Source organism: Syngnathoides biaculeatus, chromosome 19 (genome assembly GCF_019802595.1).
Source record: "Syngnathoides biaculeatus isolate LvHL_M chromosome 19, ASM1980259v1, whole genome shotgun sequence".
NCBI lineage: Eukaryota > Metazoa > Chordata > Actinopteri > Syngnathiformes > Syngnathidae > Syngnathoides > Syngnathoides biaculeatus.
The window spans coordinates 596,796-614,080 of record NC_084658.1 but is presented as its reverse complement, the minus strand read 5'-3'; the positions used below and the strand labels follow the sequence as shown (position 1 = coordinate 614,080).

General features: G+C 43.3%; 1 protein-coding gene across 3 annotated transcripts in view; it reads right to left on the bottom strand.

Moving 5' to 3' along the window:
* The window catches only part of abcd3a (ATP-binding cassette, sub-family D (ALD), member 3a), a 179,419-nt gene that overhangs the window by 56,691 nt on the left and 105,443 nt on the right, over positions 1-17,285 (bottom strand). For all 3 annotated transcript variants that reach the window (XM_061805964.1, XM_061805963.1, XM_061805962.1), the window contains exons 13-14: positions 12,166-12,257; positions 11,644-11,732 (exon numbers count right to left, since the gene is read on the bottom strand). In XM_061805964.1, the coding sequence (XP_061661948.1) occupies positions 11,644-11,732; positions 12,166-12,257 (181 nt within the window). The remainder of the gene's footprint in view (positions 1-11,643; positions 11,733-12,165; positions 12,258-17,285) is intronic.

The window sequence follows — 17,285 nt, the reverse complement described above, 5'->3', positions numbered from 1 at the left end:
TATAAAAAATGGCAAAAAAAGATTGCATAGAATTATAAAAATGTATTCATTTATTAATGATCGTTGGTGAAATATTTTGAACAACAAAATTACTATTCGTTGTTATCCGTTTCCGCTGGGTTTCTTTTCCTTCCCAGCTTCATTCTCTCCGGTGTCTCGTACATAAAATCAAACTCGGCATTAGCATCTCTCTCAAACGTGAGCGCAGCCATTTTGGATGATGATGTGGACGATACCGGAACTTCCCTCTAGACGAATTCTGATTGGATGCTGCTTGCTTCAGCAGCGCACGCTGATTGAACGGAATTATGTCGCATTTTGCTCGAAATAAGATCTCGATATGTCGCATTTTGAAATAAAACGCGATCTTCCTTGGCTGATATAGAACGATATGTCGCACCTTGAACAAAAACCAGAGTATCCCGATAACTACCATTCGGAGCTGGATAATTTGGCGCGAGTTTCGTAAATCTGAAAAAAATGCCGATGTCGCGTTTTGAAAACAAACTTCATTTTGTAAAACCGTTTAACATCCTTTACGGCTCAATCAACTTTGAATGTTTGGGGTTTGAATGTTTGTATGATTGAATTTCATACCTTTAAATGAGGCGGGGTATGAGCATTCTTGGCTAGGGTCTCAATGCTCAATGCTCAAATCCAAGTAAGTCTGATGTCGTTTTGCACTAACTCACAACTCACTAACTCACTTTTTTTTTTTTTCCTGCGCTCGACTGTAATGACCGCCCATGGCTGCTGACTCAGGGTTGAGGCAGCCCGCAAACGCAGGCCGGCCGGTTTCCTCGGTAATCTGCAGGTGTTATTGTGTCCTCCGTTTTAGATGTCCCATATATTCGGGCTTTTCTCCCAGTAAATTCCAGGGAGAACTGCTGAAACAGTGCACATCTGTCCTTGTTGTTGAGGTAAGTGGTTCTCTGTTAGCACACTTCTGCTCACCATTTTCAGACATCTGTAGAGTTGTTTCATACCTGACTCTCCATTAACATCAACATACACTTCAATACGGTAGATTTTTGATTCCAGAATTGACATCCTCTTTCGTAGTCTCTGATAGTCCTCAGCAGAGAAGGGAGGCATCTTGATGGCTGTTTTTTTTCGCTAACACTCGGCTTATGGTAATTACCAGGGCAAGTTCACATAATGATGAGAGGGTATCCAAAAATATTGGAAATTGGAAACTGATTATTCATATAAAAGAATAAAAACAAGCTGAACAGGAAGAAAAAATCTCAACAGTGGCAAAACCAAGGAGAAAAAAGGTCTGCACTGTACGAAAGTGAGAGAGTAATATGCTTCCTATCTTATTGTCACAAAACTGTACTCGATTGTTAAAGAAATTTGTGTGGATATCCACTAATGCCCAGTTTAACCTGTGAAATTATCATAATCGCCCCAGAATTATGGATTTTATGGACTCTAAAGCGTTTTCCTCTCTATAAAGGAGTCCTCCATGGACTAAGCTCCCAGTACGGACACCGATGACAGTTCATGACAACTCACCTCTGCATTTGAAAGTTCAACACCAAAAGAAAATACACTATTATAAGAACAGATGGCAGTCATATAGTTAGAATATGATGACAAAGTTAATTTATTTGAGTAATTCCATTTAAAAAGTACAAACCCAGTTCCAATGAAGATGGGACGTTGTGTTCAAAAAGAGAAAGAGTGTTAATAATGCTGTTTAACCTATATTTAATTGAATAGACAAAAAAGACAAGATGTTCAATGTTCAAACTGATGAACTTTGTTTTTATCAAATAGTCATTAACTTGGAATTTTATGCCTGCAACATGTTCTGATAAAAAGATGGGACAGGTTCACATTTACAACTGTGTTACCTCACATTTTTTTTGATTGTTTAACAACATTCAATGAGCTTAGTAGGTGGAATTCTTTTATCATTTTTGCTTTATGTTCAGCTTCAGCTGTTCAACAGTTCGGGGTCTCTGTTGTCATATTTTATCCTTCAATGCGCCACACATTTTCAATGAGAGACACGTCTTGACTAGGTTAGGCATGCCAGTCGAGTCCCCACACGGCCCACAGAAACACATTTACAATTTGTATTAGTCAATTTTAGATGAGCTCGGGCCAAGAATCTTTACTTATGAATGACTGAGCAATTCAGGGAAGATCCTTTCATGCCCAATCAGGGCACCCACCTGTTCTTGATTACCCTATTTAACTGTGGGATGTTCCAAATGGGTTTTTAATGTGCAGTCCTCAACTTTTTAAGTATTTTTTGACCTTTCCTAGGTTTTTGTAAATGTGTTGCAGCCATAAAAATCCAAGATAATAATTTGCTAAAAACAATAAGGGTTATCAGTTTGAACATTATTGTGTATTTTAGTATTCTTCTTCTTCTTTTCCTTTCCGCTTGTCCTATTAGGGGTCGCCACAGCGTGTCATCTTAGATGAACGCACATTTGTTTGGCACAGTTTTACGCCAGATGCCCTTCCTGAAGGAACCCCTCTGCATTTAACTGGGGATTGCGTTTTGTAGCATATTCAATTTAATATACATTGAAAATTATTTGCAAAGTATATGACATCTTGCCTTCTCCCACGAACCTAAACTAGTGCTATGCCAAAGATTCCAAGTGCCTGTTATACCCAAGTCCTGCAACACTGAAGCACATCCTGGTTGGTTGCAAGACCAGCCTTACTCAAGGCCGTCACACGTGGCAACACAACCAAGTGCTGAAGTGTCTCACTGGTGTTCTGGAGAACCAGCGGATGAGGGTTAACGCCCTTCCAAACTTGTTAGCCAAATGGCAACCAAGGATGTTTTTTCGGGAGGGGAAAGTCAAACAGGCCCGACCAACAAGCCACCAGACAGCGGACAGCTGGGCAGTCCACGAGACTGGAAGCTGCTGGCAGACCTGGACATGAAGCTCTGCTTTCCATCTGAGATTGCAGCTACCACCCTACGACCAGATCTAGTGCTGTGGCCTGCCTTTCCCAAGCCCGTCTACATCATCCAACTCACAGTGTTCTGGGAGGTGGCAATCGAGGAGGTGTATGAGCGGAAGCAGCTGAGGTATGCAGGACTTGCAGCCAAAGTGCAACGCAAGGCTGGAGAGCAGAGGTGCACCCGGTGGAAGTTGGCTGCAGAGCCTCCTCAACATCAGGGCTACTTAGAGAGATGGAAGTCCGAGGGAAGGCCCATCGGCTATATGCATGAAAAGAGGGATATTAATATCTAGTCCTACATAATACATCTGTTTTGGCACGGTGGATAGAGCGTTGGCCTCACAGTTCTGATGACTGGGGTTCAAATCTCGGCCTCCCCGTGTGAAGTTTGTGTGTTCTCCCTGAACCTGCGTGGGTTTTCACCGGGCACTGTGGTTTGGTCCTACATCCCACAAACTTGTAACATTAATTGGACACTCTAAATTGCCCATAAGTGTGATTCCGAGTGTGACTGTTGAGTGTCTCGATGTGCTCTGCGATTGGCTGGCAACCAGTTCAGGGAGCACCCTGCCTCCTGCCCAATGACAGCTGGGATTGGCTCCAGCACTTCTGCTACCCATGAGAGGATAAGTGGCTCAGAAAATGGATGGATGGATGTATTCTGTTTTTATTTAACAGCATTCAAACTTCATTGGAATTGGTTTGCTTATAATATTCATTAGAAAAAGGGATGTATTTCAAGTGTGTATTTTCCATTCATTCATCTTGTACCGTTTATCCGGGTTGGGTCATGGGGGCAGCAAGTTTAACCGGGATGCCCAAAATTCCCGTTCCCCAGCCAATTCTATCCAGCTCTTCTAGGGGATGCTGAGGGGTTCCCAGGCCAGCCAAGAGATATACTCTTTCCAGCCTGTCTTGGGTCGTCCCTGGAGTGTCTTTCCAGTAGGCCGTGTGCAGAACACTTAACTGGGGAGACACCCGGGAGGATTCCAAATCAGATGCCCCAGCCACCTCTTCTGGCTCCTCTCAATGCAGAGGACCAGCTGCTCGACTCTGAGCCCCTATGTAGTCGGAACTTCTCGACCTCACATACCAGCTTGGGGTCTGTCCCTGCCAGAGAGGTGACATTCCACATCCCTAGAGTCAGCTTCTGTAGCCAGGGATTGGTTTGCCAAGGTCTCTGTGCTTTGGGCACTGCCCAGTTCACACTGCAACCAACCTCTATGGCCTCTCCCACAGGTGGTGACCCCATGAGAAGGGGGACCCACATTAACTTTTTTTGGTGTACCAGATCGAACCCCGTGGATGCAGGTGCGGTCACCAGGCCCTTGCCTTCGAGTCTCACTTCAGGCCTGTCTCCAGAGGGGAACCCCAGTGACCCGTGTCCAGAGTTGTGAAACCTGGATCCAGTATTTGTATTTGTCATATATGATTCATGGAGTCTTACTTTGTCTGGTCTGAAACGCATGAATTTGACAACAATTATTAACGTCAGGTTTTGTTATTCGTAAAGTTAGCTAGTAGTATTAATACAGCCATTTTTAAAAGTAATTGCTTCTGAACTTTCACCTCATTATTGACTACCCTGTCTGCAACTGGCTTGGTTGTTTCGGTGGATCTTGCCTCTCAATACCGGTATTAGTGACGTAAACAAGGGATGAAGTAAGTCCGTAAGGTTTGTTGTCCTTGGGTTGACATCCGAATGTAACGGTTATGGAAAAGTTCGTTTTCGTTACTTTCAGTTGTTTGACGTGTTTTTGTCGTTTCGTGTGAACTTCCAATGCCTTGAAACCTCTTGATCCATAGTTAATAGTATCCTGACAACACGTGCACAATGCTTTATCAGTTCGATCGATTTTGCGAATGAAGTCGTTTAACAGTGGTAACTTCCTTCTTTCCAACGGTATCAACGATTTCTCGTTCCATCCAATCCCATCAGAACTTATTTTTGACATATCAATTTCTTTCACTCAAGAGGCGCCTTTCCTCTCTCGCACCGCCATTGTGTTCACTTGCAAATGACCCCATAGACTGCCTCGTATCCAACAAGCGAACACATTCGACCAATCAACAGATGCGTGTCAAATTTTCCGCCTCGCTTCCAAAAGTCGGATCGGAAAATGAACGAGTGTGTATTCTGGCACGGGTTACGGTCGGAATATTGCAGAAAAACTGTTTTTTTACTCCATGCAATTTAAAAGAAGAAATTCCGCCTATAAACTCATAAATCACATCTGAAAACTTAAACCAATACAAAAAGAATATTTTTGTAAATGTTGGACAACTGAAAAGTATGAACATAAAAAGTATGAGCATGTAAAGCACTCTCATTCTACCACCGAGTAGATGGGAAGAGAACTGGAGTAGGGGTTATTTTAAAGAAAGAGCTGGCTAAGAATGTCTTGGAGGTGAAAAGAGTATCCGATGGAGTGATGAGACAAAAATTTGAAATTGAGGGTATTATGTATAATGTGGTTAGCGGCTATGCCCCACAGGTAGGATGTGACCTAGAGTTGAAAGAGAAATTCTGGAAGGAACTAGATGAAGTAGTTCTGAGCATCCCAGACAGCGAGAGAGTTGTGATTGGTGCAGATTGTAATGGACATATTGGTAAAGGAAACAGGGGCGATGAAGAAGTGATGGGTAAGTGGGGCATCCAGGAAAGGAACTTTGAGGGACAGATGGTGGTGGACTTTGCAAAAAGGATGGAGATGGCTGTAGTGAACACTTATTTCCAGAAGAGGGAGGAACATATAGTGACCTACAAGAGTGGAGGTAGAACCACGCAGGTAGATTATATTTTGTGCAGACGATGTAATCTGAAGGAGGTTACTGACTGTAAAGTATTGGTCAGGGAGAGTGTAGCTCGACAGCATAGGATGGTAGTATGTAGGATGACTCTGGTGGTGGGTAGGAAGATTAAGAAGACAAAGGTAGAGCAGAGAACCATGTGGTGGAAGCTAAGAAAGGAAGAATGTTGTGCGGCCTTCCGGAAAGAGGTGAGACAGGCTCTTGATGGACAACCGAAGCTCCCGGAAGACTGGAAGATGACAGCCAAGGTGATCAGAGAGACAGGCAAGAGAGTACTTGGTGTGTCATCTGGTAGGAAAGGGGAGAAGGAGACTTGGTGGTGGAACCCCAAAATACAGGGAGTCATACAAGGAAAGACATTAGCGAAGAAGTGGGATACTGAGAGGACTGAGGAGAGGCGAAAGGGGTACATCGAGATGCGACGTAGGGCAAAGGTAGAGGCGGCAAAGGCTAAACAAGAGGCATATAAAGACATGTACACCAGGTTGGACACGAAAGAAGGAGAAAAGGACCTCTACAGGTTGGTCAGACAGAGGGATAGAGATGGGAAGGATGTGCAGAAGGTTAGGGTGATTAAGGATAGAGATGGAAATGTGTTGACTGGTGCCGGTAGTGTACTAAATAGATGGAAAGAATACTTTGAGAAGTTGATGAATGAAGAAAATGAGAGAGAAGGAAGAGTTGAAGAGGCAAGAGTGAAGGACTAGGAAGTGGAAATGATTACTAAGGGGGAAGTCAGAAAGGCACTAGAAAGGATGAAAAATGGAAAGGCAGTTGGTCCTGATGACATACCGGTAGAGGTATGGAAGCAATTTGGAGAGATGGCTGTGGAGTTTTTGACCAACTTATTCAACAGAATACTAGCGGGTGAAAAGATGCCTGAAGAATGGAGGAAAAGTGTTCTAGTTCCCATTTTTAAGAACAAAGGGGATGTTCAGAGCTGTGGGAACTATAGAGGAATAAAGTTGATGAGCCACACAATGAAGTTATGGGAAAGAGTAGTGGAGGCTAGACTCAGGACAGAAGTAAGTATCTGCGAGCAACAGTATGGTTTCATGCCTAGAAAGAGTACCACAGATGCATTATTTGCCTTCAGGATGCTCGTGGAAAAGTACAGAGAAGGTCAGAAGGAGCTACATTGTGTCTTTGTGGATCTAGAGAAACCCTATGACAGAGTACCAAGAGAGGAACTGTGGTACTGCATGTGTAGTCTGGTGTGGCAGAGAAGTATGTTAAAATAGTACAGGACATGTATGATGGAAGCAGAACAATGGTGATGTGTGCCTTAGGTGTGACAGAGGAATTTAAGGTGGAGGTGGGACTGCATCAGGTATCAGCTCTGAGCCCCTTCCTGTTTGCAGCGGTAATGGATAGGCTGACAGATGAGGTTAGACTGGAATCCCCTTGGACCATGATGTTCGCAGATATTGTGATATGCAGTGAAAGCAGGGAGCATGCAGAGGAACAGTTAGAAAGATGGAGACATGCACTGGAAAGGAGAGGAATGAAGATTAGCCAAAGTAAAACAGAATATATGTGCGTGAATGAGAAAAGTGGAGGGGGAAGAGTGAGGCTGCAGGGAGAAGAGATAGCGAGGGTGGACGACTTCAAATACTTGGGGTCAACAATACAGAGCAATGGAGAGTGTGGTCAGGAAGTGAAGAAACGGGTCCAAGCAGGTTGGAACAGCTGGCGAAAGGTGTCTGGTGTGTTATGTGACAGAAGAGTGTCTGCTAGGATGAAGGGCAAAGTTTACAAAACAGTGGTGAGGCCGGCCATGATGTACGGCTTAGAGACGGTGGCACTGAAGAAACAACAGGAAGCTGAACTGGAGGTGGCAGAAATGAAGATGTTGAGGTTCTCGCTCGGAGTGACCAGGTTGGATAGGATTAGAAATGAGCTCATTAGAGGGACAGCCAAAGTTGGATGTTTTGGAGACAAGGTTTTAAAGAGAGCAGACTTCGATGGTTTGGACATGTTCAGAGGTTAGAGAGTGAGTATATTGGTAGAAGGGTGCTGAGGATGGACCTGCCAGGCAAAAGAGAGAGAGGAAGACCAAAGAAAATGTTGATGGATGTTGTGAGGGAGGACATGAGGACAGTGGGTGTTAGAGAGGAAGATTCACGAGATAGGCTGAGATGGAAAAAGATGACACGCTGTGGCGGCCCTCAATGGGACAAGCCGAAATGAAAAGAAGAAGAAGAAGATTGAGGAATGTTTTGATCTGGCTCGGAAGAGGAGATTGGCCAACAAGCATCCATCAGTCTGTGCTCCCTTCTTGTTTACGCCTGGTCTGCAGAGTCTGCATCTTGTTTTTGTTTCATTGGCACCAGGGTCATGGCATTTACCTCGCTGTTTCGTCTGCACCTGGTCCATGACGATTAACCTTTGCCCGTGTTCTCCAGCACCGGCGTTCGACCTAGTGGCCGTCTCCTCCTCATGCTTCCGTGATGCCTGAGCCTTGGCCACCTATCACTCTTGTTTCGGTGGCTGTTTTGGAGACAAGATTCGAGAGAGCAGACTTCGATGGTTTGGACATGTTCAGAGGCGAGTGAGTATATTGGTAGAAGGATGCCGAGGATGGAGCTCCCAGGCAAAAGAGCGAGAGGAAGACCAAAGAGAAGGTTTATGGATGTGGTGAGGGAAGACATGAGGGCAGTTGGGGTTAGAGAGGAAGATGCAGGAGATAGGCTGAGATGGCAAAAGATGACACACTGTGGCGACCCCTAACGGGACAAGCCGAAAGGAAAAGAAGATGTAAAGCACTCAAAATTTAGTTGGGCTAAGATAACCTTTTGCCTGAATTACTGCAACAATGTGCCGTGGCGTGGAGTCGATTAGAGTGTTATGAGAACATTACATTAGCTGTAGCAGTACATGTTGATGTACAAAAAAATCTGATTAAATTGTCCTCATAATTTGGCGTCCAATTTGAGGCAAGCCCATTTTCACTTGTATCAGATGCCTGCTTCAAGAAGTGCCACGTGAATGGCTTCCTCCTCTTTAAGCGCTCACATTCTGAACAAGAATTAACGAAAATCCTCGTCTGTTTCACTATTACCAACTTCAAAGTCTAATCCCAAATGCATCCTGCAGGAAAATATTCAGTACATTTTCTTTTCTGTTTTTATTGGACATGTCTGAATTTGAAGTTAGTTCATTCTGCGTTGTGAAATGATCCTTAAAATCGCGGTCACTTAATACATTGAACATTAACCTGCGTAAACTAATTAGATAATTGTATCTGCATTTCTGAATTAATACCAGATGTACTAGCAGACCAACTCGTTGCCAACGTTATGTGAAGTCATGTGAGTTTCTCGTCATTTAATTGGTGAACTCGACTGAAACGTCACTCGCGCTTAAATTGGATTGACACAAACAGCGCCTAATGCGTAAATATCGTGGAAGAACTAGTTTAGAAATGAACAATAATTGAATAGAAGTAGCAAGAAACATTTAGATCATTTTAACGCAGAAAAGTACTGCTACATCTCAACAGCAGAAGTGGCGGAAGTTTTTTCTGGTCTCATCAACTCCTGTGACTTACCTCAAGCAGGCACCAAGAGCATAGGGGCAACCTCAGGCCGCATATTTGTCTATCGTGGAGTAATATTCCTAATTATATTTGTGTGTGGATGATGGCTGTGTGGAATGGATCGAGCTGCTACTGTTCAAGGAGAACAAAACAACCAACACCAAACCCCCCACACCCAAAAGAAACACTGATCAGATCTCTATGATGCAGACAACACATGGGAGAAAACATGATGGATGCAGGGGCTTATGGCTTTCGCTACCAGTGGTTCGATTCGTATTTTGTCTCTTGTTTTAGGCACTTTGCTCATGTACTTTTGGATTTCGGATAGAGACACAAAATATCAGTTTCAAGCAGCTTTCACCGAAAAAAACACATTCCAGATGACCCAGACCGTTGGGCTCGCCCTGGATTGATGTCAGGCCAGCGAAGCGCAGACAGAAGAGCGAGAGAAACCTACTCAGGCTAAATAACAACCCACACAGACCACTTCTTCCAAGGCTGTACCTCACCAACGGCAGATCATTGCCAACAAAATGGACGAGCTGGAATTACAACTTGCGGATAATCACCGTGTTCGTTATTGTTGCGTCCTTCATCATAACGGAGGCCTGGCTTCACCCAAACATTACCGATGATAGGGTGCACTTAGCAGGCCCCAGAGACACTGTTCACCCAACATTGAGTACATCTCCATGAAATACCAGACCTTTTACGTCCCGAGGGAGATAAATTATAGTCTTCTTCATGGCTGTTTACATCCATCCGGATGCACATGTCTCTCGATTGCTGAACGTATCAAAATCACCAAAAACGAGCACAAGAGGAACATAGTATCCCATTTTGCCAACAACAGATCTCAGGAGGTGTTCTAAGGAGCCTCACAAACTCCAGAGGGTGTGATGTGACACCTGGAGACACAAGCGAGTTATTGGCAGAGGAGCTGAACAGCTTCTTTGCTTGCTTTAAATCATCTCGGCAACAATCAATAGTGTGCCCCCCCACCAGGCTACAGTAACTATCCTCTTACTGTACAGGAGCACGATGTGAGGCGTATGCTCCTAGCCATGAATCCCAGGAAGGCTGCTGGCCTGGACGGAGTACCAGGCAAAATGCTCAGAGCATGTGCCCAGACGTTTCTCAGCATCTTCTGCAAGACCTTCAAACCTCTCACTGGGCAAGCAGTCATCCCCACTTGTTTTAAATCAACTACAATCATTCCCATCTCCAAAAGGAAATCCTTAGCTAGCCTCAAGGACTGTTCCCTTGTTGCCCTTACACCTGTCATTATGAAGTGCGTCAAGAGACAGGTTCTGAAGTACATTAACGACCACATCCCCCCAACTTCAATTCCAAGGGGTTCACATAGTGGGCGAATAGATCAACAGAGGATAACATTGGCATAGTTCTGGATACTGTGATGCGTCTGATGGAACAACTGCAGAGCTACGCTAGGATGTTCTTTGTGGATTTTGGACTGGTCATAAACACAATAATTAGCATTAGTAGTAGCATTAGTAGTAGCATTAGCAGGGAAGCTCAGACTTTTATTTCCCCGGCTATTTCAGGAGTATCCAAAGGTTTTCCCAGGACAGTCAAGGAATTTAGTCTCTCCAGCAGTTCCCCTGTGTTGTCCCCTGGATGTCCTCCCGGTGGAACATGATCGGAACACTTCACAAGGAAGGCATCCAGGAGAATTGAGTTATCACAACAACTCACAACGGTTCCAATTGGATTAGTTGCCCAGCCCGTACATTAATAGTACAAATGCTTTTGTTCAAGATTAACTTTCTACTTCAGTATTCAAACACACACACACGCATGCATGCATGCGCGCGCGCACACACGCGCGCGCGCACACACGCGCATGCATGCGCGCACACACACACACACACACACACACACAAATATATGTTTATGATAGACCGGGTTGAAGTGGCTGTCAGATTGTCTAAAGATTTCTCCAAGACATCTTGCAGGTGAGAGCGAAAGCAATATTTTGGTCTTCTGGGTCACGGAGTATCTGTGAATGATCGGTCTCAGCAGTCTTGGTGATATAGACGCCTAAGTGTTGCTTGAGGTGGAGGTAGCTACACACAATGCAAGTCATTTTGCAAACTTGACTGAAAGTATTACATTCTCAAAAGAAGACTTTTTTTAAAATGAAAATACATTAAGTCAAATGGCTTTAAAGATAACTGTCCTTCATGTTGAGATTTTTTTAAATGTCTTTCAAGTCATGCAAGATGTAGTTGATAGACCCTATTCAATGTTATACTCTCACATTTTTCATCAATCACTGTTTCACCTCACACTAAGAAAAACAGCTGGTGCAAAGAAAACATTAATTCACATTATACCCTTCTGCTGGGAGACCATGGTGCGTTGATATTTGCCAGAATTTAAATCCTTCAGGACTTTGATCAGTTCAGTGATACGAGTTGTGAATCTGGGGGAGGATAAGACAACAACCACATATAATCAGATTTTATTATTAGAAGTAGAACTGTCATGATGACTTATCTCTCAAAAATAAAATGGACATGACAGTTTTCTGGACTCAATAAATTGTCTTTGTTGGGGTGACATGGCGTGCAGCATTAGAGAGTAAGATGGCTGTGTCATTAGCCACTAGTCGGAAGCCGGTGGGTGGAATGGTGTCGGCAGGGCTCATTCAATACTCCAAAGCCTTCCTCCATGTGTAGCACGTAGCACACAATCGACACACTTAAGGAAAAGTCAACCATTTATTATGCTGCGAAACAGCTAAATTATTTGCGTTACTGTGGGGACATTAAAATGTCAATGTCTTCCTTCAACACAAACATGATGTTGCCTTTCAGAAAGAAATACAATTTATTTAAGTCCAGGAAGACACTTACCCTGAGAGCCGGGTCATTTCTCGACCAGCCAGAACAATTCTGCCAAGAGCCTGGGACATCCGCAGCAGCATCCTCCCACTTTGATAATAATCCTGGAGAAAATAGGTCCAACATTGCTCAAGACTCATGATTTCAACACACGTTTTAAACCAAGTTATTTTCTGGAGTACTGTCATTCAGTGAAGTGAGATGTACAAAATGATATGAGGTGGATAAACAATTTACGATAGCTATAATATTAAAGTTCAGTACATCACTCAGTATTTTTGTCAATATTTAATGTTTCCATGCCACAACGCTCAACGGAAGACACTCTGCTGAAAAGTCAAGTAATGTAGTCAATGTGCATCTTTGTAACTAAATTAAAAGTCCCCTAATAATAATTTAAATACACCAGCATTAATGTCTCATCCACGAGGTACAAGTGAGTTCACCTCAACAATGGAAATTTCTAAATTGTGCCCCACGTGTATGCCTTAATGGTTTTGGAACTACAGTGAAGAAAAAAAGTATTTGAACACCCTGCTATATTGCAAATTCTCCCACTTGGAAATCATGGAGGGGTCTGAAATTTTCATCGAAGGTGCATGTCCACTGTGAGAGAGCTAATGTAAACACAAAAGCCCAGAAATCAGTGTACGATTTTTTTTAACGATTTGTGTCATACACCTGCAAATAAGTATTTGAACACGTCTATAGGCTAGAATTCTGACCCTCAAAGACCTGTTTGTCTGCCTTTAAAAGTCAGATGGACCTGTGTGAGGTCGTGAGCTGCATAAAGACACCTGTCCACCCCATACAATCGGTATTACTCAAACTTGTAACATGGTCAAGACCAAAGAGCTCTCCAAAGACACCAGAGACAAAATTGTACAACTCCACACAGCTGCAAAGGGCTACGGAGAGATTTCCAAGCAGCTTGGTGAAAAATTATCCACTGTTGGAGCAATCATTAGAAAATGGAAGAAGCTAAACATGATAGTCAATCTCAATCAGAGTGGAGCCCCATGCAATATATCACCTGGTGGGGTCTTTTAACATGACAATAACCCGAAACACACAACCAGGAAAACTAAGGACTGGCTCCATAAGAAGCTTATCAAGGTTCTGGCGTGGCCTAGCCAGTCTCCAGACCTAAACCCAATAGAAAATCTTTGGACGGTACGGAAACTCTGACCTAGAGAAGATCTGTGTGGAGGAGTGGGCCAAAATCCATCCTGCAGTGTGTGCAAACCTGGTGAACAACTACAGGAAACGTTTGACCTCTGTAATTGCAAACAAAGGCTACTGTACCAAATATTAACATTGGTTTTCTCGGGGGTTCAAATACTTATTTGCAGCTCTATCACATCAATAAATCATTAAAAAAAAAAAAGAAAAATCACACATTGGGATTTCTGGATTTTTCTTTTTAGATTATCCCTCACAGTGGACATGCACCTAAGATGAAAATTTCAGACCCCTCCATGATTTCTAAGTGGGAGAACTTGCAATATAGCAGGGTGTTCAAATACTTTTTTTCCCTCACTGAAGGTTAACCAGAGCTTCAAAGTTTGCCACTGAAATCCTCTTCCAGTTCTCCATGATCCAATCAGGGAGCTGGTGGATGTTCAAGCACTTGCGGTTTTCTGCCATCAATTAAAAGATACCCCCGTGTGCTCAGTTTTAGGTTTGGACATATGCTTGGTCAGTCCATCATATTTACAGATTTTATTTAGGCTGTTGTCATCTTGAGTCTTTGAGTTTATGTCATTATGTTGGAATGCCCTGTGGCCTAGTCTCCAAATGGGGAGAATCATTTCCTGCAGTAGTGTGTCACATACATTCATGTTTTTCCTCAATGAATTGTAGCTCCCCAGTGCGACTCATCAAGCACTCCCACGCCAGTGCTTGACTAGCAAGGAATAATTGTCTTTATACTCCTCACCTTTTTGCTGCCACACACAACTCACATCATCTGAACCAAAGGTTGGGACGGTTAGATTCCCGGCAACATAAGCTGTCTCAACGGACCTGGGATGTCAGCTCTCTTGTAGGAAAAAGCCCAAGCTGATGTGCACGGTTGATGCATTCTAATGCAATATAGTCAGCCTCACTTCCACAAACAGATTGAGATTCTTTTAAGGCACCGAGCAAAAATCGGAAAGGTCCTTCAGAAACAACACTTTGAAATAGTAATCCCTGCCCTTACGCCAATTCGGCTGGATTACTGCAATGCGCTATATATGGATTTAGTAGGGCCTCCATTGCTCATCTGCAACTGCTTCAAATTGTTGCGGCTCATGTTTTTAACAGGCAAAAAAGTGTGAGCATATGTCACCGATGTTAGCTTCACTCAACTGGCTGCCTGTTCGTTTTTGGAATCATTTTAAAATTATTTTATTTACTTTTAAAGCCTTGAATGACTTTGCCCATTCATACCGCTCTGGGCTGCTGACTATACCTACTTTCTCAGACCCCAGAGCCAGGCTGAAACTTAGAGTTCAACAACCGTTTTCTGTTGAAGCTCAAAAACTGTGGAACTTTTTGCCACTCAACATCAGACACGCCTCATCACTGTCATTTTAAATCATTGCTTAAAGCCCAAGATTTTACACTGGGTTTTAACACGTGTGTATTGTGTAGGTAGTAGATTTTATTCAATTTTGTTGATTTGACCTTCATCTTATATAGTTGTCACCATTTTATTGTTTTGTCCTTATTTTGTATTTTTGTTGTGTTTTTACTGCGTTCTACAAACCTTTGAGAACATTGTGCTTGTTTAAATTGTTTAATATAAATAAAGCAGGATTGGTTTGGGCTCTTTTTTTAATCTGGGGTTTCAGATGATGAGAGGCGGCAACAAAGTGTGGGCTTACGTACTGACCCCCAACTCCGTGCCTGTGCGTTGAGGTTTACTCCTGTGGACTAGAGTGCAGCCTCCCTCAGTCTTCGGGTGGGGGGATGGGTCATGACTGTTTGTGCCTACATACCAAACTACAGCTCAAAGTACCCATCCATTTTGGAGTCCTTGGAGGAGTTTCTGGGTAGCACTCCTGCTCGGGACTCGCTTATTGTGATGGGGGACTTCAATACTAACATAGGCAATAACAATGAGACGTAAAGGGGCTTGATTGATATGATCTGTGCTTGTCATGGATTGTCCATAAACATACAACAAAAAAGATGTCCACAATGGACCTTTCCGATGGCAACCTTAAGCTCCGCCCCCTTAGCCATGTCCCACAATCTTACAAAAAGGCAATTGAACATAACATTTTTGAACTTGATTCTCTACAGCGTATTCCAGATAATATTGGGGTATATTTTTTGCCAAATGCGTCAGACTTATCCAAGAGCCGTGCACCCGAAAGAGCAAGATTTCAGATACAAGCGGCCAAAATGAGCAGGGTGCTTTTACAGGTTGTACGGACTCTCCATTAGAGACTCTCTTCTTCTTACCCTTAGATATAGGGTAAGAAGCTTGGTCATCTGGGAAGAGCTCAAAATAGAGCCTTTGCTCTTCCACAATGAGAGGAGGCGGATGAGGTAGCTCGGGCATCGGTTTACGATTCTTCCTGGACACCTCTCTCGTGAGGTTTTCCGGCCCCCTCCTACCTCTTCCTAGAGCTATTAAGAAAAAAATAGTTCTTGGGGACTAATTTGTCTCACAGTTTATAGCATATGTTGCGTGTGAATTTAGAATAAATTCCCTTGGTTAAATTGGTGTGATGGTCTGAGCGCTCCCAGTGCTGAAGGTCTTCTTCAGGTTAATGCACATGCGCATAAAATTTTTTGAATTTTTCTACTTTTTCTACATGCCAGTCTGAAACGTCCCATTCCATGTTTTTTCCACATGTTCATTTTTGCTACGCTTCCGTGTGTTTATTTTTGCTCCGCGTGCATTTCGCTATGGACGTCTCACAAAGCCAAACACAGCGAATGAAAGAATACAGAAACAAATGCGAACGTATTGTTTGTTATTTATCAACTGGAAAGCACGGACTCCAGCATTGAAGAAGAATCAACAGGATTCTTCGGGCTCAGTAATGAAGGCACATTTGGGATAGTGAAGGTAAGTGTCATATCACTCGAACTGTCAAGTAAGTTGCCATACCACGAATAGCAATGGAGCGAATTGATAGTAATTGGCTTGTGTGGCTCGGGTTCATGTGTTGAGCTGAGCCCAAGAACCAACTCTCAAATTGAACACCAGATGTTGCCAAACTAAATTATACTTGATTGGGTCACCAGCATGGCAGAGATCTCTCTGATAAACGTAGCCTTCCCACTTAGCATCTCAGCGCATTGCATACATATACCAAAGTCAGTAACCTTATATAAATTGAATTATTTTCATTTCTTTGTATTACATACATATATCAAGGTCAGCAACCATAAGAACCCAATTATTGTCATCTCTTTGTATTCACATCTTGTTTTTGACATAAGACAACAGGATGTGTTTCAGCAGCTGCTCACACCCTGCGGTTTTCAATGGTTTTTCAACGGCGAAGCACACCTGTCTGCCAGTGACAAACAGGATGTTTGCAGCATCGACACCCTTGAGTTACCACACAGGATGTTTGCAAGCAATTGATCTTAACTGTTTTTCCATTGAAACTTTTAGTATAGAAGAAGTAGAACATGATGCTTTGAAACTGCTTTGTGAGAAGAATATAACCTGTGTATGACTGTCTCTCTCAGACAAGGCAACACACGATGTGCAACCAGTGAGAATGCATAAGAGAATTGTATTCACAAGAATGTTGAAACAATTATGCTATTGCTTAAAAACTAGAGTGAAACTGAACGCAAGTTTGTGGTTACATTTTGAAGATGCACCTGTTGATTAAAGGGGAAATGACAGTTGAGTTTGTGGGCGCCTGGCCCAAATTTGAGTGAGCTAGGAGGGGCGTGACAAGTCAACCCAGGGATGGCGAAAGGGGCCCAAAAGGATAAAGTGAGCCCTTCCCACTGGGCGTAGATTCAGCCAACACTTTCCAGAATGTTCCACCCAAAAACTATAAAAACCTTGGTTACGGAACTCCGGGGCTCTTTGTTCATTTCTCGCTGACAAAGAGACAAGGTCCTTCAAAAGGTGTAATAGTTGTGTGGCAAGCTGGCGGGGAGAAGTCTTC